The 24748-nt window shown below is 34.5% G+C and overlaps 1 protein-coding gene across 1 annotated transcript; it reads left to right on the top strand.

The window, feature by feature from the left end:
- The first annotated feature begins 7267 nt into the window (after positions 1-7267).
- LOC150106630 (protein CFDP2-like) lies at positions 7268-7681 on the top strand. Its single transcript, XM_090393443.1, has one exon. The coding sequence runs from the start codon at positions 7268-7270 to the stop codon at positions 7679-7681; it is 414 nt and encodes a 137-aa protein (XP_090249569.1).
- Positions 7682-24748: the final 17067 nt, after the last annotated feature.

Genomic DNA, 24748 nt, shown 5'->3' with positions numbered 1-24748 from the left:
ATACGCTTGTTAGGTTATTCTAAATAAGTTTCATTCGCCAATTATCGATTTTGATAATAAGGAGATTAATCCTATCTGTATTGTCTGCTATGGCTGTAAATTTAGTATGTTTTCATTGGTGAGTTGCTGTTATTGGAGGGATGAAAAATCCGAACTTTCCGAGAGGAGAAACTCCGCCACTTCCATATGAGACCTTCAAAATTCACCTTCAACTGACAAGATTCCAACCAAAGAGCATCGTGTATAATTGTTTTATTTTATTTTATTTTTAGATATCAGAATTACTCAATGAGACTATTTACTAAAAACCTTTAGACGAGTTTTATAATTTTAAACGATTATTTAAAAATTGACATGCTATGATTAGCTGATATGTCTATGCATGATATCTGTTAAATTAATGTTTTTATTTTTTATGACAATTGTGTTAATTTATTTTTATTTATTTAATTTTCTGTTTTTTTTTTTTTTTTTTTTACGCTTTGATTTAGAAATATTCTGAATTTTGAGTCTGGTATATTCTTAGCTTATAAACATCTGAATTGATTACACAAGCATCTCCACTTCAACACCACACCAGGATAATTAACGGAAAAAAAACTGGAAATATTACACTAGTGATATGGACAAAGTCCTTCAGCTGTCAAAATGCAGTGTTGAAACAATTAAACATCTCACATATCCTATGCTCGAATTACGTGAGCTGTTTGGTTAAAAGCCCAGTCATGCATTTTCCCCCTTTTTTTTGTGAAACAAGGATTTGCAGAATTACGATACCTAAATAGTTATTTCCATAAGTCGTGAAGCTTCAGAGCTTGATCCTTGTTAAATGTGCGTTGCGAACGAGTACCTTCTGTTCACACTGAATATTCACTCAAAGCAGGGATCTGCTCAGAAAAGTTTATGTAGTTTCCAAGCCGTGTGATATTTTGTAAAAGCATGCATTATTTAGTGCGTTTCTAACTGATTGTGGTCCATATCGTTCGTATGTTCTTCTGCACGAATCACTATGGATTGTCCAGTTAGGCCAATATACGCCTCATCACTTGAAAAGCAGATGCAACAGACACCTCCCCCCCCCAATTTAATGACCGTTATCAATTCTCTTATGAATGTAGGAAATGGGGTGAATCAGTTGCCAATGGTGGATCGGCAACTGATCGAGACCATATCATACCCTATAGGAGGAAAAGGAACGCCTTGTCATCCTGTGGGTTTTTTATTTATTTCAGGAACTTATAAAGCGGTAAATCCTTAACATTTTTAAAATTTTCAGTTTTGCATGAAATAAATCTGCTTTTTTGGTTCGTTAAGTGCGTTTTAGTATGGTGATAATTTCGGTGCGGTATTTTGTAGTTCAAACTGTATTTCCAGGAACGAAACCTGACCAATGTACTTAAGTGTAAATTAGAGTTTGATTTACGACAGCTCGCTTGACAAGACCAATTAATTCGAATGAGCAGGAGTCTACTGTATTGAATAAATCAAGTATTTGTGAAATGAGTGTTGATTATTGAAAAACGTATTCTACTGAAGTTTGATTCGCTAACTTCAACGTCTCAAGCCAGCTGATTTCACGATGTAATATAAACGGCCTGTTATCACTATAACTTCAAAGAGAACAGTAAACATAATGGAAATGTGTGAAATTTGTGCTATTTTGTCCAGCTTTATTCTCAATTTTTCAAATAAAATAAAAAAAGAAAGAAATATATAAATTATAAATGACAAATACTTACGGACTATTCACAAAAATATTCATGAGATATTTAAAAAACAGTAAAAGAAAATAATAGGGCTAAACGGCCTCGCCTATTCCCTATATGGGAATCAAAAGGCGTTAGCTGATTTGATTTTTTAAAAAAGAAAATAAAAGAAATATTATTGTTCTTTCTTTCTTACCTCCCCTCCCCAATAATCTCAGACATGGTGCAAGATCTTTCTATTTTATCAATGACGTCATTTTAGCCATTGATACGTCGATATCAAATATAAGTATAATCCCAAGCAACGAAAAATGATACGAATTTTTGAACTGTCCACTTTACAACTGAAATGGATTTTCAGAGTGCAACTTTAATTCTGACCAATCCTTTGATGTACAGTATACTGTTATGAGTATTACGTATAACACATTTTTAAATAATTAAAAAATATATAATATTTTAAATGATTTGAAATATAGGGTGTTACAAAAAGAATGACCCGATTTCAAATAATTATATTTAATAATAAAAATGTGGTACAGTTACAAAATAAATTACCAAGTGTGAAGTAAGGCCTAAAGTTTCATTCACCACAATTACAAATGCTCAATGTGCCCTCCATTTGTGGTTGCAGAGATATACAATTTTCAAATCGGGACATTCTTTATGAAACACCCTGTATAATAAAAAGTTGAAATAGTAAATGTTTGTGTTGCATTTAAAAATAAAACTCGTAAAGTCATAAATAACTTAGAGATCTGAGTATATGCTTGATTAACTTACCTCCGCAGTGATCCGGAGATTAAATTTTGAAAAACACTGCTGTAAGGTAGACGATAAAGTAACTGCCTATTAAATTTGAACAGCTCTTCTATTTTTAACTTTTCACGAGAGAAAAAAGGTTCAGGAATGTTTATTTCACTAATTCAGCAGAAATGAAACGCTACATTGACATGTAACAATGTCAACATTTAAAGAAGAACATAAACAGACTCGATGATGATATGAAATATGATAACGTACCAAAAGGTACGTTATTTTGAGAAACTCCAATGCAAAAAAGCTAAACTTCTTAAAAAGATGCAGAAATGTCAACATCTATTACCTATTATCATCTTATTTTAATACTTAATACGATTCTTATCCTTTATAAGGACTGGCTTAAAGGGGCGAAGCAAGAATGCTTTTCATCTTCCCCGTTATCTGTAGAGGACAGTGTAGGGATAAGGTGTTATTGAGCTATTAAATTAAAGCTCTGATCATGGCAGAAGGGTAACAGCAATAGCCGAGCCTCAGTTAGAACTTCATTGGCTACAGCATTGCCATCCATTATCCTCCAAAGGTATTGGATTGAATGAATCAATCACCGTAATGTGTAAGTAAAGGTGATATCTCAAAAATATCGGACGATCTCTAGGCCACTCATTCGTGGGCGAAAGACCGTCCAAATCTCAGCGTTGGTTCTACTCAGTGAAACTCGATTACCGAGCAGAACCGCTCAAATTCCGAGGAAAATAATTCACCGACAAAGCCCCTCAGCGGGCCGTGCCGGAGAACACCTTCCCCGGAGACTCAAAGTGCTCCCTTAAGGCAAAAACCTTAAGAGAGCGAACTCAAAAACTCATCGCCCAAGTGGGTAAGAGCAACAGCCGAACCTCAGTTAAACTTCATTGGTACAGCTTTGCGTTGCTATCCATCACCCCCAAGGGCATTAATGAACCAATCACCGCACCTCACGGTTGATTGATTCACAAAACCTGTCTTCCTATCTTAATACGATTGTTATTATATAGTTGTTATATACACTTTTATTCATTTATATTTATGGTGTACAGTAGTTCATACTACTATGAAATTTCTTTTTAACTCATTTTCTGTTATTTTTCTTTAATTTGTTTTAAAATTTAGTTTTTATTGAAAGTATATATTTATAAAATGCTATACTAACATACATGTTAGAACAAATTTATTGTTTTATATTACTACAAAACCAAATATATGTGCTTCATGTATCGAAATTCAATGGCGCAAGTAAAGACAATAAATTAACTTGTAAAGTCTTTATTAAGTTATTAGTAAAGTAACTTATTAGTAGAGTGCTTCTTACATAACGTAAAAATATTCAAAATCACAGTGGCAAAAGTTCTTTGCAGATGCTTACTGAGAAAAATTTTAAATTTCGTTTGTCTGATGTATAATAAGGTGTAATATGTTAAATCTGTTTTAGCCTTATAACTCATATATTCATATTTTATTATTATAATTTATTCATATTTCAAGTAGTATGACCGTCTGAGCAATGCTTCTTGACGGTCATTGCTCATGGCATTCTATTCATAGAATGTCACGACTTCGTGTAATTTTCATAATATTTATTGAAAGATATTATCGAACTCGTTTATTTCTGTTTGAATTAAATTAAAATAACTTTTCCAGTGGACTATTTGGATTAAAAGCTAAAACATTCACAATTTAAACCTCTAAAGATAGTTTAAAATGATGAATATCTAAACTGTTTAAAAGTCGTAAATAACTCTTCGTATTCAATTTTTTTTTTTTTTAATCATCTGATTTACTTTCTGGCAGTACCAAAAGGGCTTTAGTAGTACCTATATACACTACACACTTAAAATTCTTAAAAGGACTGGCTTAAAGGGGCGAAGCAAGAATGCTTTTCATATTCCCCGTTGTCTGTAGAGGACAGTGTAGGGATAAGGTGTTATTAAGCTATATGGCAGGGGGTAATAGCAATAGCCGAGCCTCAGTTAGAACCTCATTGGCTACAGCATTGCCATCTATTACACTCCCAGAATGGGTTTTCGGTTCATAATAATGACCTTCCACACTACACACTTAAGTCCTTAAAAGGACTGGCTTAAAGGGGCGAAGTAAGAATGCTTTTCATATTCCCTGTTATCTGTAGAGGTCAGTGTAAGGATAAAGTGTTATTGAGCTATATAAATAAAGCTCTGATCATGGCAATATCTGTAGAGGACAGTGTAAGGATAAGGTGTTATTGAGCTATATAAATAAAGCTCTGATCATGGCAAGAGGGTACAGCAATTATATATATATATATATATATATATATAAGTTTTTAGATTATATTATATTAAATTAAATTTTTTGGTCGAGGCAATTTGCATTCCATGCAACAATCTGTAAAGAGTTTGTTTCTATAAATAAATAGAGCTCTGATCATGGCAAGAGGGTAACAGCAATAGCCGAGCCTCAGTTAGAACTTCATTGGCCATCCATTACGCTCCAAGGGTATTAATCACCGCATCTTACCGTCGATAATTCCACACTACACACTAAATCTATTAATTTAGTTTTTATATTCTTTATACTTTAAATTTTTAGGTGTATTAATAGAAGGTCAAAAAATTCAAAAATAATACCTCTTAATCTTAACTATTTTCTTTATTAAATTTATTTATTAATTTTCATTTCTTTTTTAAATAAAGTCATTGAAAAAATAAAATATTTATTCGCTCAGTATGATATTTTAGAAAAGAAATGTTGAAGAATAACTCAATTAGAATATACAGTATTTCAAGTATATTCTAACGAAATAGATAAAGAATTTTAAAAATTTATTATTCGTCTTCTGAGCAAATTTAAGTACATGTATAGGCTATTTTATGTCTCCTGTTCTCGCTCTGTAGATGAGATTGATCTTTTCATCTTAATCTTGGACGTTCATCGTCTATTCTTTGGAATCCTAATTGTTATTCATCCCCTCTACATGGTGTAGCGAATTTTGCTGGTATTCTTCTATTTATTGTATGATGTTGTTTTTCGTATATAATCCTTCTCTTATTTCTGTTTTTCTTTTTATCTAATCTAGTGAGTCTTAGGAGAGGTCTTAGAAACTACATCTGTGCTGTTTCCAATCTTTGTCTGTTTCTTTGTTTTAGAATCCAAGTTTCACTTTCAAATTTGAAAGATGTTTTAGAGGTCATATTATGCAATCGTGATTGAGTTTCTTTAGTCATTTGTTTTCCAAAATTTCTTTTAATTATGCCATTCATTCTATTGTAAATTTGTAATCTTTCTTTGCGAGATTATATTTCCTAAGTATTTGAATTCGTAACTTGTTCTATTATTTTATTTTTAAGCGTCATTTTGACTTTTTGAATGGTGTTTTCACACATTGCTATAGTTTTTGTTTTTGTTTGAGAGATTTTTATTAAAAAAATTTTTTTTGCTATCCTCAAGGGCTCACTTTAGTGAGTACGGGAGTGGCGAACCCGAGGTACCTGATGCTGGACCATACCTTATTTCATTAATATACATCTGTTATATTATCTATAGCATAGGTTCCTAAATGGGCGGTACCTCCCCCAAGTGGGCGCTGAAGCCTTCTAGGGAGGCTATAGTGGGATCAGAAGCATTTGGTGGCATTCAGGCGGTCTAGGGGTCGGTGGCTCTTTATAGAAGAAATTAATAATATATATTTAAAAATTAATTATTTTCGTGATTTTGCGATTAGATAATCATTTAAAATTTAAATATTGCATTTTAATTCATCTTATGACTGTCTTAGTTGATCAATATTTTTATCAATTTTCTATTTCAATTATTTAATCATTTGAAAATTTACCATGTCAGATAGAAATAGGTGTCAATTTTCCATGTCAATGAGAAAATTGAACGTGTCATACAGGATATTTAAACTTCTAATTTTTATATACTTAAAAAATTTATTACTTTTTTGCTATTGTAAAAATTGATTGTGCCATACAGGCTTTAGTCTATCCACGCAGTAGACAAGTCTTACTAGTAGTATGTCGGTCAACTATTACGTAGGTAATTCACTCAATTCAGCTTGTTTTGACAGGAATATGGGTGCTTGCAGTGACTTGTTCAAAGCACGAGTACGATGGTATCGCAAACAAGTCAATGCATGCAAGTCGATTCGGGCTAGATTTCAAATCTATAAATACCAGTGGTTTAGGAATAAGTTTCATTATTTTTTGTGTGCTTTGCCAACAATCATCAGTCGAAAGTGTGATAGATAAGCGGAGTCATACAAAGTGTAAATTAAATCTTTTATTTTGTGAATATTTTTGCAAATTTTATTACTTCATTATGTCTGAATATAAGAAGAAATGTCGACAGTACAGTATTGAGTATTTGAAATATGGTTTTATTCATTCTCAAATATTTGAAATATGATTTTATTCAAACTGTTATAATGAGGAGGGGGAGATGTTACAAAATTTATGTCTTGCAAAGTGGGCGGTGGCCCGAAAAAGTTTGGCAATCTATGATCTATAGGATGATGCCTACTCTTATTTCTTTCTTTCCTTTTTTTCTTTCTTGTTCCTTCCCCCCAATGCTATTAGAGTACTCGACGGCTAGGGGTGAATCTTTCTATGTTTCTACTTTTTTTCATTTCTTCATGCATATAAGGCAACGGGAAACCACTATGCTTCTACTTTTCCCTAGTTTGGATGAGCAGCAAGGATCAAAATGACGAACAATGCACAGTTCAGGATGAGAGTCCTGGGTCTGGAACTGCGCAATTGGCTACCAGGGAGGTCACTTGTTCCAGTATGGATATTGACCAGATTGCATGTCAGTCATATGACTCATCTTTACTAAAGCCTGCGGGAGGTGGAGAAGAGAAAAATGGAATATATTCACGTGGAAAAGGAGCTAAAAGTAATTTTCACATTGGATCTTGGAATGTGAATACCTTACTTCAAACTGGAAGATTGGAGATTGTAAAGATGGAGATGCTAAGATTGAAAATAGATGTTCTTGGAATGGTTGTGGTGAGATGGAAAGGAAAAGGAGATTTTAGAACAGAGGATGGAATGAGAATAATTTACTCAGGCGGGAAAGAGCAACATCAAGCAGGTGTTGGTATAATATTGAATAAACGAGTGGAAGGCTGCTGGCAAATCTCAGACAGAGTTTTGGTGGTAAAGATGAAAGCCAAACCAAGAAATATTCTACTTATTTAGGTATATTCACCTACTTGTGATTATGAGGATGAGAAGGTAGAAAGAGTTTATGGCGATATAGAATTGGGTTTGAAATGTAAAGAAACAAAATATATAATTATAATACAGGGCGATATGAATGCAAAAATCGGAAGAGGAAGGGAGGAAGATATTGTTGGGTTATATGGATTGGGAGTGAGAAATGAAAGAGGAGATATATAATTCTGAATTTCTGTAGAAAACATGATTTAGTAGTTATGAACACGTGGTTTAAGAAACATCCAAGAAGATTGTATATGTGGAAAGCCCCAGAGGAGAATATAAATAGTAGAAGAAATCAATAGATTATATTTTGGTAAAAAAAAGATATAGAAACATTATAAAATATGTTACAACATATCCAGGAGCAGACTGTGATACAGATCATATATTGTTGTCAACTAAGATGAGAATTAATCTAAAAAAGGTAGCTGCAGGGAAACGGAACAAATCATGGATCATGGAGAGGCTGAAGATACCAAGTACATCGAATGAATTCGCAAAGAAAGTAGAGGAAGAAATGAATGAGAGAAATATACAAGAAAGTGACGATGTAAGTGAAAAATGGAAGATTCTGAAGGAAAGCATAATTACTGCTACAGAATTACATTTAGAAAAAAAGAAGAGGAAAGAGAGAAAAGAAAGAAACCATGGATGACGGACAATATTTTGAGGAAATAACACAAAGAAGAAAGTTAGTTAATAGTCAAACAGAGAAGAAAAAAAAGCAGTATAAAGACTTAAGTAGGGAGTACAAAGATAGATAAGAAGGAGAAAGGAAGAGTGGTTAGATGAAATAAGTGAAGATACAACAGCAAAGGCAGAAAAAAATGACACAAAAGGTGTTTATAAAAACATTAATATGATGACAGGAAGGAGAAAATTGCAAAGGATTGGAGCAGTCAAGAATGAAAGAAGAATGAAATTTTGATAGAAAAAGAGAAGCTATTACAGAGATGGGAAGAATGTGTAAGTAGACTTTATGAAGACAGAGGAAGAGGAGAAAATCAAATGATGGGCAGAGGCTGTACATCATGAGGGGAATTGAATCTAGCAATTCAAAAGACGAAAGAAGAAAAATCCCCTGGAAGAAATGGCATACAGATAGAACGTATAAGGAATATCGGTGAAAAAGGTATGGAAGAGTTATGACAAATTATTAACGGAATTTATGAGGGACAAGAATTACCAGAGGAGTTTAGAAGATCAATTTTTATCCCCATTCCAAAAAGGCGGGAGTTTTAGGCTGTAACAATTTTAGAATGATAATTCTTATAACTCACACAGCAAAAATTCTGGCACAAATAATTTTAGAGAGAATTAAGAATAAAATAGAAAAAAAAAATGAATGAGGAACAGTTTGGATTCCGAACCAACAGAGGGACTAGAGAGGCTATAACCTGTCTAAGAATTATTGGGGAGAAAACACTAAACCATGGTGGAAAGTTGTTTGGGGGATTTCTGGATGGGAAACATAAAAGGCTTTTTTTGACATTCTAGAAAATATTGATATCGACTCTTATGACTTGGAAATTTTAAAGAGATTATATTAGTCACAAACAGCGTCAGTATGTGTAAATGGAGAGGAAACAAGAGAATTCCCGGGGGAGAGAGGAGTTAGACAAGGATGCAAGTTATCACCGTTATTGTTTAACCTTTATAGTGAACAAATGCTTAGAGAGGTACTTGAGGATGTAGAAGAAGGAATAAAAATAAATGGAAGAATCATAACTTAAGATATGCGGATGATGTAGTGGTGATGGCAGAAAGTGAAAATGTTCAAAGAATTGAAAACTCTTGTAAAGAGTAAGGACTAAGGATTAACACAAAGAAGACCAAAATAATGATAATGGGCAGAAAAATAGGAGATAATGTAAAGATAAGATATGGAGGAAAGGTTTTAGAAGACGTGGATAGATTTCAATATTTAGGTAGCTGGATCTCAGAGAAAGGAACTTCAAAGTTGGACATTAGAAATAGAATAGGCAAAGCTAAATCGGCATTTATGGAAATGAAGAGAATTTTAATAAAGGTGTTAGAGTTGGAATAGTTAAAGCAACAGTTTGGAGTATTGCAAGTTATGGAAGTGAGTCATGGACACTCAGAAAGAGAGATATGGAAAGAATTAATGCATTGGAAATGTGGTGTTATGCAAACATGGAAAAGATTAGCTATACAGAGGGAATATCTAATCAAGAAGTTTTAAGAAGAGTTGGGATGGAAAGAACACTGCTCAAGAATATTATGCAAAGAAAGACCAGATTTGTGGGACATCTTCTGAGAGGTTCTTCGGGACTTCTGACAAGAACTATATTACAAGGGAAAGTTAAGGGAAGAGAAGACGTGGAAGACCAACTAGAGAGCGGTTCAATTACATCGTGGAATGGACTAGTTTAAGAATGATGTATGTGAGAGACAAAGAGAAATGGAGAAGAGCTGCTCATCTGCTGCAACCCTCTTGCAAGAAGATGCTACCGGACGACGACGACGTTTCCACACATTGCCATAGCTTTTGTTTTTGTTTCAGATATTTTTATTTAAAATTTGTTTTCTATTTCATTTAGATTAGTTGCAATTTGGAGCTTATCTTCTGAATTTGAAATTAGTACTTGATCATCGGCATAAAGTATTATATACTTTATGTAGATGATCACTGTACAAATGCTAGGAGTATCAGAAACAAAGGGATAGAGTTTGTTGCCTTAGTCAATATGTTGCGACCTCAGATTGCAGGTATTAGTGACACGTGGCTATCAGAATGGGATCTACTAGTTGGTATCGGGTGTCAAGGGTACAGTATTTTTAATAAGGAGAATTTATAGGAGAGGAGGGGGCGTGCTGCTAATGATATCAGATGACTTGAATCCAGTTAGAGTCGAGACCTCTGATTGTAGTACTACTACTAACAATATTTCGTGTGGCAGTGAGTTTGAAGCCGTCTGGTGTGAGGTGGAATCTAATAAGACAAATTACACAGTGGGGGGTGCTGCTACAGACCTGGTGGATCGGTTGCAGGTAATGAAGAAATACATCACCAAATAGAAAAGGTGAGCGCGAAAAGAGTAATCATAATGGGAGACTTTAATTGTCCAAACATTGATTGGGTAGCAGTAGAATCTCATGAAAAGAATGAAAATGCCTTCATTGAGCTGTTGCGGGACAACTTCCTCACGCAGCATGTGACAGAAGGAATTCGAGGGCAGAGAGTGTTATATTTGATTACAGTGTCAAAGGGCATTTCAGTTAAAGACGTAACTATTCTGCCTCCAGTTGGTGACAGTGATCATGCAGTACTCACTTGGGAAGTGACTAAGTTTATGAATGTTCCATTCAGAAAAGGTTACATGCTGAACTACGAAGTAGGAAATTATGACCAACTAAGGAGTATACTGAGTTCAGTGGAATTGGTTGCTGGATGGAAAGAATATCGACAGTGAATGGAAAGCATTTAAACAACACTTGAATTATGCGATATCAGAATTTGCCCCGAGAATTCTAAGAATAAATAGAGTAGGAGTCAAATGGATGTGTAATCTTATTAAGCAATAGATTCGTAAGAAAAGGACGATGTGGAAGGATTACCGTGTGCATAAGGATGACGTCCGTTATGAACGTTATAACCAGCAGGCTAGGACAGTCACAACTGTTGCACGGAAAGCAAAGTATGAGTATTAAAAGAAATTGGCTCTGCGTGCTAAAGAGAACCCACAAGAATTCTATCGATATGTTCCAAGTAAAAGAAAGAAAAGAATGAATATATGAATATGAAAGAATAACTCTTCTAAATCCAGATGGCGTTGGGGTTACAGATACAAAAGAGGTTGTTCAACTAATGAGTGCTCATTTTGTTAAAAGCTATCAACCTGGTGAACACAACATCGAGCTCACTGTTACCTCTTCACTAGATGAAGAAACGCAGGTATACGATGACGAGGTATTAGAGCTGTTGCACTAACTGAATAAGAATTCAACAATAAGAACCGATGGGATATCAGTATATGTGCTAAAAGAGCGTTCGGCTGAAATTGGACATTTCTTTGACCAGGCTGTTTAATATGAGTCTCAGAACAGGGAAGATTCCTCAGGAATGCACGGGAAGTCCATTGCAGGTAGTGCAAAGAGCGATGTATCCAACTATTGACCAATTAGTATCTCCGGAGTGGTGGTGAAGATTTTGGAAAAATTGGTCAGGGTTCGCATTCAGAAATGGGTTAACAGTGAATCTCTACTTTACAATGAACAACATGGGTTTACTAAGGGAAGGTCATGTTTTAGCAACTTGTTGATATTCTATGACAATGTTACCATTGAACTAAACAAGGGGAATGGATACACCATGATACTTTTGGATTTTGCTAAGGCTTTTGACAGAATACAGCATGGTAGACTGTTGCATAAATTGGAGAAAATGGGTTTGGGTTATAGAATATTAGCATGGATAAGAAGATGGCTGACTGACAGATATCAAAAAGTGGTATACGGGGGATATGAGTCTGTAAGGTTTAAGGTAACAAGCGGGGTACCAAAAGGATCAGTGCTTGGTCCATTGTTATTCAATCTGTACATTAATGATATTGGGAAGGATTTCACAGGCGACATACAGTTATTTGCTGATTTTGATGATGCATAGATAGGTAGGGTAATCAGGATATGCAGTACTTGCAGAATGATTTGAATATGTTGGAATTGTGGGCATGGGAAAATGGGTGTCAGTTCAATGTCATGTAAGGTCATTCATTTCGGCATGATTACATATCCAGTGTCGTATTATATTGGTGGGATTATGCTAGAAGGAACTCATGAGGCTGGGGATTTTGGAGTGTTAATAGATCGGAAGTTGAAGTTCAGGAGCCATGTAGCAAAGATTGCAAATATAACTCAAAAGATAATTGCAATACTGAAACGAACGTTCACACGTAGAGGTAAGGATGTTGTTTTGCCTCTTTACAAGGCTTTGATAAGACCTCACTTGGACCATTGTGCGCAGGTCTGGTATCCTGGTTTCCGTTGTGATTCTGATAGAGTGGAGAGAGAGAGAGAGAGTGCAAAGGAGAGTGTCAAAAATGATATCAGGATTGTGGAATACTGATTATGAAGACAGATTGAGAATTTGTAGACTGCAGACACTAGCAAACAGGAGAAAGAGGGGTGATATGATTGAGACTTACAAACTGCTGAAAGGATCACACAAGATTTCAATTGATGGTATTTTTCAATTTATGGAAGGTGGGGAAAGGACGAGAGGACGTCCTTGGAAGCTGAGAATGAAGGTAGCCAAGAAGGGTGTGAGGGCTAGATTTTTCTCTCATAGGTTGATGCGTGATTGGAATGGATTGCCACTGGATGTTGTGAGTGCAAGCAGTGTTAATAAATTCAAGAATAAGTATGATAGCTGGTGTGTGTGTAGTGTACTCCTCTCTCGATGAGTCTCTGACTCTCTTAATAATTTATTATTAAGAGAGTCAGATATTAATAATTAATTATTATTATTATTATTATTATTATTATTATTATTATTATTATTATTATTATTATTATTATTATTATTATTATTGTTGTTGTTATTATTATATTAAACTGCATTTTATTTGTTAGTTTAATTCCATCTTTGACAGTTGTTTTGCATTCTTTTAGGATTCTGTTTATATAGATATTGAATAGAATTGGGGATAAGCCACAATCTTGTCTTACTCCTTTATTTATAGTTATACGCTCTGACATGTTCGATCTTCAAATTTGATGCAATTTTTTGTTTCTCTGTATAGACTTTTTATTGCTTTATTTAACATAGGAAGTATTTATAATTTAATTTAATACAATTTAAATTTATAATTAATTAATTCAATTAATCATATTTAAAAATAGCTAATTTAATTTTGAATAAAAATTGACAGCTCTTTTTTATTATTAAAATGATTGATAATCATCACTAACGATATCAGGAAGTTCAACTATTGAACCGTTTTGATAAATACCATTTTATTTTAAATTAGTCGATATGCATCTAGTTAGATTGATGATTTTAAAGAAACCTTGACCGGTCGCCCTCTGTATTGAGGAAGTGCAATCTTGCTAGACTGTATTTAATTGGTGTGGCAGCTTTGAATCATTTTGACACTAATTAGTTGCAATTCAAGTACGGACCGAAAAAAGAAACCCAAACTTGTCCAACATATTAAGTTTCCAGTGGAGACATTTAACGTCTGATGTCGAGACTAAACAGTCATAATTAATATCCTCGACCAGAGGCAGACGATTTGTGTAAATCATCGACCACATTAAATACACGCTTATAGAAATAGAAGATCTTTTGGCTGGGGTTGTTCAGTGATTACTTCAGAAAATGATCTGTGAGGCGACGACTCGAAGAGAAGGGGGGGGAGACAAGAAATTAGCTTGGCTAATATTATTTAGGTCATAGACGTTGATGAGGAAGTTGATAAAAGGGGTATTTGTATAAGATTACTGGTTCTTCCGGAGTTGGCAAACTTAATGGAGGGGCCACTAAACTACTGAAATTAATTACTTTAATTCTAGGCTTCGTTGGGCGCATTATTTGAATTAGCACTGGGAGCTAAGCCTACAAATAATCAGCTTTTAGTTCTGAATTCAACGAAATAAGATTTTCAGAGAATTCTATCAGAACAGTTACAGTAATAATAGAATTGGCATGTTGTTGAATTATAAATTCACGAAACAAGCAAATTATTGCATTATAATAAAGAGTGAAATCGTAAAATAGACGATTTAATCAATTCTAGGGTTAGGAAAACATTGATTCTAGCATTCCACGAAAATGCACTCAAGCTCGGATAAAGCGAAAGATGTAGTCTGCAATCTTCAGCTCTTTGTACCAACAACTAACGCGTCATTTCTTAGCGCTTGTTAAGTGTACGGTGTAGATAACAAAAACAACTTCTAAAGGACACTAATAGTAGATGAACGATTAAAAGAACATCGGTATGTTTTGAATGATTCTGACACCCCCATAACGGTATGAAACCTAACTTCACCGTGGACGCGGATTCTATACCTCAGTAGCCATTGTAAAACTGTTTCTACAATTCAGTCCAAACATCCACATTTTCCGGACGCAGTGTTAGCGCTCCCGTAACAACGGGAATTATAGTACTTAGAATATAGTAATCACGGAAGGAAGGAACGAAGGAATAGTGCAAAGAAATATGGAAAAATGCAATTTTTATATAATAATCATATTTATCTATCTATTTATTATTATTTATTTATCTATCTGTTTATATAATTATACATAATTATATTTATATTTACTAAGAATTATATTTATCACATATAAAATCACATAAAATTTATCAAGTACAGAATCAAAGTAAGTTAATTAAACACACATGAAATAAAAAATGTATAAGCCAAGTAAAAAGAGATTCAAGCATATCTCCGAAAACAGGAATACCTAACTGTTATTTATTTATTAATCATAACGCATTCCTTTATTATTATTATTATTATTTGACACTTCCAGGGAGTCCAAAGGCTCATCGAGGGAGAGTGTGTCAACAGCATCGAACGATTTACCTTTCCAACTACTAACCACGCTCAAACTTGCTTACCTTTTTTGCATGAGCCATTAGTAGCAGAGGCTCTACCAACTGATATGAACTATTTAATAAATAATAAAATTTCTAATTTAATACTGACAGTTAAAAAACTGAAAGTTTCTATTTTAATTGTAAGCAGTGCTATATTAATATTGGCTATCTCTTATTAATACATACAGTTCTTTTATTTTTCTAATCATATTAACCTACTTTTTGAATATTAAGCTAACTACAGTATTACTTCATTGATAAGTTAAACTATTATTTAGTTATAGATATTTAGCTGTTTTTTCTTTATTTTTTTTAAATAATGACTGTTTATTAAACATAACCCAAATATTTCTTTGTGACGTCATAAAGAAGCATACCAACTCGTATTCATATGTGACGTCACATGTGAATGCGAGTTGGTATGGAATGTACACTCTTCAGCGATAATAGAAAACCTTGAGCCACTGACTGACAAAATGCACTGATGTAGAGACAAGAAAACTAACTTTCAAATAACGAGGATTTATTAATGTGGAAATTAGTTAACTGCCATAACACACACTCTCTCTCTCTCTCTCTCTCGAAAACACTCCAGAGGGACGTGTAACTGTCTAACCGTAATTAGCAAGACGGCTCATCTGCGGTTGTTTTCATGTTCATTTATCTCCATTGACACAAGTGATGAGTCACCATTGACACAATGACACGTGATGTCACTTCGCTGACAACCGCTAGGATCCCTGAATGAATGACATTTCGTGACGTCATCACACAATGTTTGACATATCCTGCTTTTGACGGGGTGACATCAAGGGGTCAACCTCCTAACCGTACCAATTAGCACGTGAATCGGTAAGGCACTTACGGTTAGAAATCCACGTGCGCTTATAAAGCGGATCTTTGATGAGGCACACTTTCAGAACCACGAACACACATCGGAAAGTCTTAGAGAACACTCAGGATGTGAGCAGGACTAATTGTCTCTGTTAAAAATGGCTGATAGCCTATTACTCCCCATCCTCTCTCTCTCTTATCGCATCCAAGGAGATCATTAAAAATTCCGCATCTTATACCATGAGTTTCGCCCACATACTCATTATACTAATAGTGAAATAATGCCAGTCATTATTGCAATGCATGCATGTACGACGTTGCACATAATTTCTTGTATTTGCTTGTTACAAATGTCTCTCTTTTTTTTTTTTTATTACACTTGTTTCTAGTGAAACTAGCGGGCCTAACTGAAATTATTTTCAGTTAGGCCCGTATTATTGTATTTTGAATCACCGACGAGAAGGACACCGAATAAAACCTATCGCTAATAAGAAAGCTTATTCTTTGTAGAGTAAAGTAAGTTTGATAGTTAAGCAAGTAGTTAAAGTATCTAAAATCGTGATTTATCATTAAATATAAAGCAATAATCAAGATTTCTTTTAAATATTTGAGATTCTTGCGAGTATTAGTTCTATTTGAGTCAATATGGTTTTTAGATTTTGGTGAATTCTTCCTTGGAGTTTCATTCGACATTTCTCTGTTCATAGGAGAGAGAAAGAGAGAGAGAGAGAAAGAGAGAGAGAGAGAAAGAGAGAGAGATGATACGAATAATCTCCCTCCACGAAATGCAAGCAGGAAAATCTTGTTCATAAGATCAAATGGAGAACGTGACCGTATATTTCCACAATATCACCCGTTTTAGTAAGTCTGTATCATCCATCATCAGCGTACTACATTTTGTGATAATGATGGACGCTATCAAAAAAGTAATAAATAAGAAAAATCCCACGGACCTCCTAACACAGGGCAGTTGCATAGGGCACTTCAGATATAAAGATGCCACACATCAAACAGAATGCGATACCGAAGAATGTTGTATCTCCAATTCGGGTTGACATCTGCGTGGCGGCATTTGTAAAGGAAACATCAGAAATATATCCATTCAAATATGGTAAAACTTTACTGATGTTCTACTTAATTGAAGTTAAGCAGTTCCTTCAGGATTTCTTAAACCATCCTAACAACCTATATCTGAACACTCAATTAACCGTTAAACCCTTTTCTTCATGTAAAACTAATCAGCTCGTCTTTAAGGCTAAAAATTCTTCTTTCTTTACAGGAAATTGATCCCCACAAATAAATACTTTCATGACGATACGCTTATAAGCCTCAAAAAGTATGTATCATTTCGACCTTTGAATCCAGGTTTCCTCGTCTCGTTATTGATGGGGATAAGTTAGTGGAAGAACTTTTTCAAAGAACTGTTCTTCACTAATGAATTTCTTCACTTCTGAGGTTCGGTCCACAGCGATGATGCACTTTGGAGTGCATCATCGCTGTCGACTTGGGTTCGAATCCCACAAAGAATCGATCTTATCACAGATTTTTTAATTAGAGATGATTTGCCAGTCATACAGAGGTGACAAGATATTTCCTCCCAGAAATTGGAGTTTTCATTGCGCAATCCAGCCTGAGATTGTACAGTCTCCACTCCTCCTTCTCCACCACATATAACTAAATTCTGGGTTCACCACTGTTACGACGAAAGATTGTTACTTTACTGATTAATAATGCAACATTTGCATGCTTTCTTTGTTGCGACATTGTTATTATTTTGCATGTGTTTGTTTCTATCTCTGTTATTGCATATTCTTCTTCTTCTCTTCCGTCCTCAAGACGGATTGAGTCCAATGTACATTCTCTGTCCAAAGCAAGCTCTTTCATATGCCAACAGCTTTGAAAGTCCAACGACGTTCTGTTAGGTTAATCTTGGTCTTGTACCCTCCATAGTGCCCTCAAATACCAGGCGAGGAAGTCTGCCCACTTCCATTCACACAATGTCACCAAACCAACGGAGTTGATGTGCTTTTTAACTGTGTTAAGAATTGTTGAGTTAGAGATATTTAAATCTTGTTGTATTTGTGCATTAGTCTTATGTTCCGTGCAATGAGTTCTGTTAATTTTCCTGAAGAATTTCATTTCAAAAGCCAACAGTTCCAACAGAGCTGTTGGTAGGAAATTGTACGAAAGTAGTATTATACTTTCGTACAATTTTATTTTTAGAATTGTAGGAATTTTGTTGTTTTTCCAAATTTTATTCAGTTTATTCAGCATTGATCATGCCATATATGGAGAGTCTGGGTTTTATTGTTGCTATGTCATTTAAATTTGTAGTCAAATATACTCCAAGGTCATCAAAACCATTCACTTGTTCTATGGTTTCTTGATTAAGTGTTATCTGTATAGCTTACGGGAGTCTTCCAAATTTCCTTATCTTTGTTTTACTTGAATTTATCATCATATTATAATTTATGAAGGTTTCTTGTAATTTTGCAAGCTGGTACTGGAGATTTGATTTGCCATCTGTTATAATTACTACATCATCTGCGTATATGATATATATGATTGGTCTTCAATTGACTTTTACTCCTTTGGGTTGAGTACAATGAGTTAAAAGGCACGGGAAGAGTGAGCATCCTTGCATAACTACGCGTTTGATTTCAAGTTTGTTAGTTGTGATATTTGTATATTGAAATACTGCATTTTTTGGTATTCTGATAGTATTTCAAATCTTAGTATTTCAAAGTCTACGTTTTTCTTTGTTAATATTTGAATAAGTTTTCCTCTATTGACAGAATCAAATGTCTGTTTTGCATATTAGACTTATATTATTCCTTTTTGTTTTCCAACAGTAGCATTTGTTTCTTTCGTAGCTATGGTATTAACTGTTGGTGATGCTAACAGTATGCTGTTTGAACTGTTACATGTATTTTACTGGTACACATAAAATGTGTTTCAATGGCTTGTGGATGCTTCTAATTGCTTAATTAGTTAATCTAATATTTTTATTACATCCTTCTCATGTTATTTGTTGGTTTCATGATTTGGCGTAGCTCTAAACTACTTTTATTGCTTGCTTATGATTTAGTATACGGTAGCCTAGTTTTCCACATACTGTAATAGTGAAATATTGTAATGTAATCATGATACGCGTATATTCCTGTTTCTTTTTTTTCTATAAAATATCGAAGCCTGATCTACAGAAGGAGTTAGCTTACAAGTTTATGATAGCGAAAGAGTGTCGTTACGATTTGTTCATCGTAGCATTAAAATGAAGGCTTTTGTTGTTTATTTACAAGCCATAAAGTGAACGAATCCATCAGAGATAAAATTCTCCCTTACATATCGAAAGTTTCTACACCTGACAAGGAGTCTCTCGAACCCTATTTCGAATTTTCTGCATCGTTAAAGTGAAAAATTGAATTATGAAAATGCATTTAATTAATTATATTTGTCTAATAGGTATCATCTTTGAATGGATGGTTGGAAGAGTTGGCACATTGGAAGTTTAAACCATACATATTCTCTAATGGTTGGTCCCAATGATTTCCCTTGCCTATTCTACGTCATTTCGGTAGTGTGAGGTAGATTATATCTTAAAGAGGAAGTCATCTGTCAATGTTTTCGTTTCTGTAGAAGTCATTGCCAAACAACACCTTTTGTGGCAGTTCAGATAGGCACTTTATTCACCAGCATGGCGTGAAAGAGGTTGTTGTTGAAATCGCACAATAGACTACTATTCGGTGCGCTGGGCGAGCTACATGGAAACCAACCTTGCTATTAACCCTTAAAGGAGAAATCCTGAATGAATGAAAAAGATCAATCATCTCGTGTGAACAGCATTATTTAAGGCGTCAGTTATATGTTGTGTTAAAATGAATTTACGCATGCGTTCAGAATACTTTGCGGAAGCTGTGGAAGCTACATGAGAAACCTTCCATGATATACAAAAACTGCCTTATGGTAAATGACTAGGTTCACTTTAAATAAGCAGCTTCTTTTTAAATCTCTGTTTTATAAAGCTGTTTTGGCCTTCAAAGTTAGATGATGAATTATCAGCGGTCTTTTTAAGCAGCTAAAATAATTAAGCAACCTACGAAAATCCATATTAGCTAGTAAATGTAAATACACACACACGCATGCTCCATTTGATGTCTGCCAACAGTTTTTAGTTGCAGTTTCAGAAGGAAATTGATATGTTATAATCACGTTTACTTTTCTTTTCTGAAAGGGTAAGCAGGCTCCAAAAAACTAGAACTGAAACTTTCGGAATAAATTAAGTAACATTTATCATCGTTTGATCAAGCAAGATAACGTAATCCGAAACCAAATAACTTGTCACAAATTATATATATATATAATCTCTTTCGCCTCTATCCAGAACTGTCCAATTTGTGAAAAACGCCAGGAAAGAGCCACACGCTACAAGTGAGGCATCACTCACACTTTCATCTGATGTCGATGCACATACACACGCACGCACACACAACTACATGTTGCACAGAGAACCGTTTTTCTGGTCTTCATATAAGAAGCCTCAGGTCTTTTTCAGAACTCTGAAAGGAGCCTCAGTGATTTCATATGTTTCATCATCGTCAATCATAGATTATGTTATGGAGTTTACCACTGTTGTTTATTCTTATAATAGTTGATTGAATGCGTGTAAAAGTTTTCTAATTTAAATCTAGCCATTTAAAATGATCCTGAGCTTTGAAGTAATGTTGAGATCATCTTTTAGATTAATTGAGTGCGCGCATGTGTGTGTGTGTGTGTGTGTGTGTGTGTGTGTGTGTGTGTGTGTGTGTGTGTGTGTGTGTGTGTGTGTGTGTGTGTGTGTGTGTGATCTCATGAGAGTCCGGATCTAACATGTGCTGTCTGCACAGTTAAAAGCAAAGAAAATTACACTCTCTTCCTAAGAGAAGGATAAAGTGATGCAGTGTTCCTTAAAGACTTGGTCATCATACTAGAGGAACAAATTCCTATAATCTTTCTCACAGTTTGAATAATACACTGTTAATACATTCAACCGACGATGGATTGGGTAAGGATCCGATATCACATCTATCTCGAATCTCACGATTACCCATACAGCGCTCTGTATGGGTAAGGTCGGAAAGACTTGGGTTCGATTCCGTCTATAACGTGAGAAACCTTTATCTGGTCTCTTTCGACTGAAGGTGAGTTAGCCGGTCTCAACTGAAGGTTTCTTCACTCGGAAACTCGGGTTTTTCGTCTCTCAGAACAGGCAAACCGACCCAGTGAACCCACGGATTTACAGCCGTAAATACTTATGACAATATGTGGAACAGATAGGAATAGTCACATGGTTGTCACCCTCCAGGATAGGAGTAAGCACTTGAAAACCATGATGTGACTCATGGTTAACTACGGGCGTAACGACTTGTGGTGAGGATCCTATCTCTTCCATTGTCGTAAGTATTCATGACCGTAAATCCATATGTGTTCAGGGGGAAGTTTGCCTGTTCTGAGTTTCTGGGTGAAAAAATCTTCATACGAGACCGGCTAACTCACCTTCAGTCGAAAGAGACCAGATAAAGGTTTCTCACGTCATAGACGGAATCCAGGTCTTTTCGACCAAAAGGCTTCGTCTATATATTCTGACGTATAAAATGTATACGTCAGAATGTATCGCGACTATACTTTGTCTATACCGACTGAGTTACGAAGGATCTGAACGATTACCAATATGCTATAATTCATGTTCTTATATTTTAAATAAGAAAATGATCAAAAAAAAAAAAGAAAGAGAGACAGATCCGGATGAAGTGATACGCGTAGAAAAGGAGGACCATACATATAGATGTAATTTCTCTCCAAGAAATGATGTTCCTACGGACACCTAACTCTGGTGTTTCTCTACAAGATGACTATTCTGTTTTCCCAAAATGTTTTTATCTGATTTTAAGGAACCAGTCTTGAATTCTACCATTTGGCATTTCTGGATCGTCTGATATATTTTGGTTCTTCCTCTTTTCCCTATAAACACACAAAAAAAGAAGTATACCCATCTAGGGTTTGTGTAATGTAAGCGGCTTTATTTTATTTTATGTATTTATTCTTTTTATGATTTATTATTTATTCAACCCCGGATATTACTTCCATGTTTTAGCACGTTTTTCTATTTGCTTTCGCGTTTCAACGTTTAGTCCCTTTTTATGCGTTCTAAAAACTGTTATTGTATCTGCATGCAACCTACTTGATAATCAAGAGGTAACATTAGTTTAAGCCATGCCTGCAGTCAGTATAGAATTTATTTTAATTTCTGTGACATCTGCTGCTATATCTGCAAGAATGACTTACTAAACTGAGTAAATGGTCTTAGTTGTTAAACGAAGATCTTTATTCTTATTATTTCTCGTGTTAGTTAATTACTATAGCTAACAAAAGTTCTTACAAATCTTGAATATTTCCTATAGAAAAGTTTATTAAAATACCAAGTTTTTTTATCATATTTATCTGACAAAGGAACTCGTCTAAATTCATAAAATTTACAAAGCTGTATTATAAAAATTGTTATAAAAATAACTTCCCATGGGTTGAAATTAATGCTAAATCTAGCTAAACTTCATTACAGTTAAATGTAATTAAATTAATAAAATATATCTGTAAACTTAAATTAAAATGGAAAAAAATATAAATATTATCTAAGAATTTAAATTTATTTCCTTAAAAACATTAAGAATTAGCCACACTTAAATTGAATAGTAATGACAATACTACATATAACTATTTAATCATAAAATGATGTAATGTTAGTTGAGGCTCTATCTACCTAAATATACAAATTGTGTCAGATAGATATTTTTATGGATGAATTTTTGCTATTCATAACACAAGTAGAAAGAGCGAGAATATGTTGATGGAGAATCAATTTTGTTATGTTATATAATATGAGACAACGTTTTGCAATAAACCTCCCCCTCTATAAATGCAATTTGCAAGTCACTAATTTAGTGTTCTCAGTAATCAACTAAATGTGGTTTTGAAACAATATTTGCCAGATATCAAGTTTAGATTACATGTGATCAATAATCAAATCATTTTCATTATTGATCACATGTAATCTATTACGATTCGATGATTGTGCTAGCTGTGTTGTCGTGACAAGACCTCTTTAACTGACGGACAGTCAAACGAATAAAAGAAGGACATCGTAATTGAGTTTTGAGAAGTTGCTGGTGAGCGTGATAGCACACATCAACTCTTGCTTTCAGAAGTGCGCCAAGTTGATAGGACTTGTTTTACACACGAAGAGAAGGATGTCAGATTAGTGAGACAGTTGATGGACAGAAATCAGATGATGTTTGGTACAGTGTAGACAGCCATTTGCCAGAAATGTAGTGAGAATTTCAAGGGAGAAAAAACGAGTTAGCTTGTATAATGTGATGTGTCGGAAAAACATTTCTCTTATTGAGTCGAAAATATCTTTTCTTGAGATATTTTCGACGATAGCAACTGAATGGGCATATCATAGGGATGAACAGCAGAACGAGAACAGCAGATATAGCTCGCGGTTTCAGATATTCAGGTTACATTGAAGCTATCACACATTTTGTGTGTGTGTGTGTGTGTGTGTGTGTGTGTGTGTACGACAGAAAAAGCAAGAATGATGATTTCGTATTTTGAGGTGGTTATGTTGCAAAAAGCTTACATGTGACTATTAGGAAAGGCTGCATTTTTTTATGAGTAAAGTGGATAAATCCGTGTCAGTCTACATTTAATACCCCCCTCCCCTCCCAATGCTGCATATCTGATAACCAATGTGAAACATCTTGTTACCGATACGCGATGGGAAATATTTACGAAGTAAAAGGTGATATTTCTATCTTTCGGTTACTCGAGATGATTTTTATTGCATTTCAGAACATCAGCGAAACCTTCACATTTTTTTTTCTAAATTGCTAAAAGTGCGGACCAATGACTTACTACATTACACAGGTTAGTTCGCAGTGCATTAAGGTTTGTATTAGAAAAACAATTAAGCTATATATAGTTTATATGGATAATTAGAAACATAATAGATTGATTTGATTTCATATGAAACAAAATTTCATATGAAGAACCTTCCACCTCCGTTCAAGACCAGAACAATCCATTTTCTCTGGTACAGACCTGGAGAAATAGTCTGCCATCCAAAATGAAGCTCGACCATTGGGCAATCGTTTTGTGCATGGAGCAAAAATTCTTCCATAGCTTTGCAATATTAAAAGAGTTCAATCATTGTTTGCTGCACTTTTTAGTGCAGCAAACTTTTCGTTAGAAAAATGAACTTGAATTCCATTTAGAGCTGTAAGAACATTTGCTAGCCCTCCTTTCAACCTAAGATGAATTAATCGCCACACAGGCGTCAAGAGACGTTTTCTTAATTTTATTCTGGAAACTAGGACTGCACTCTCCCCTACTTGAGAAAGATTCCTAGTTGGCAAACATTATTCTGCACGTTTTTCTGTAAAAAAAAAGGAAACTAAACATGAAGCTAATATGAATGCACGGAGAAAGATTGGGAAGGTGTAGGAGCTGAAGGGAAACAAAATCCGACCCAGTATGTTATTAAGTCAATATCCAAGAAGAAAAAAAAGCCTCAAAACGGATTACATTTCGAGTGACTGCATCACAGTCACTCGAA

This window comes from Typopeltis vanoorti, chromosome 5 (assembly GCF_054136105.1).
Source record: "Typopeltis vanoorti isolate ZY-2024b chromosome 5, IOZ_Tvanoo_1.0, whole genome shotgun sequence".
NCBI lineage: Eukaryota > Metazoa > Arthropoda > Arachnida > Uropygi > Thelyphonidae > Typopeltis > Typopeltis vanoorti.
This window is presented reverse-complemented; position numbering and strand designations above follow the sequence as displayed.

Bases quoted from the DNA above. Each gene is read 5' to 3' on its own strand.
- LOC150106630 (XM_090393443.1), top strand. From the start codon at position 7,268: ATGGATATTGACCAGATTGCATGTCAGTCATATGACTCATCTTTACTA.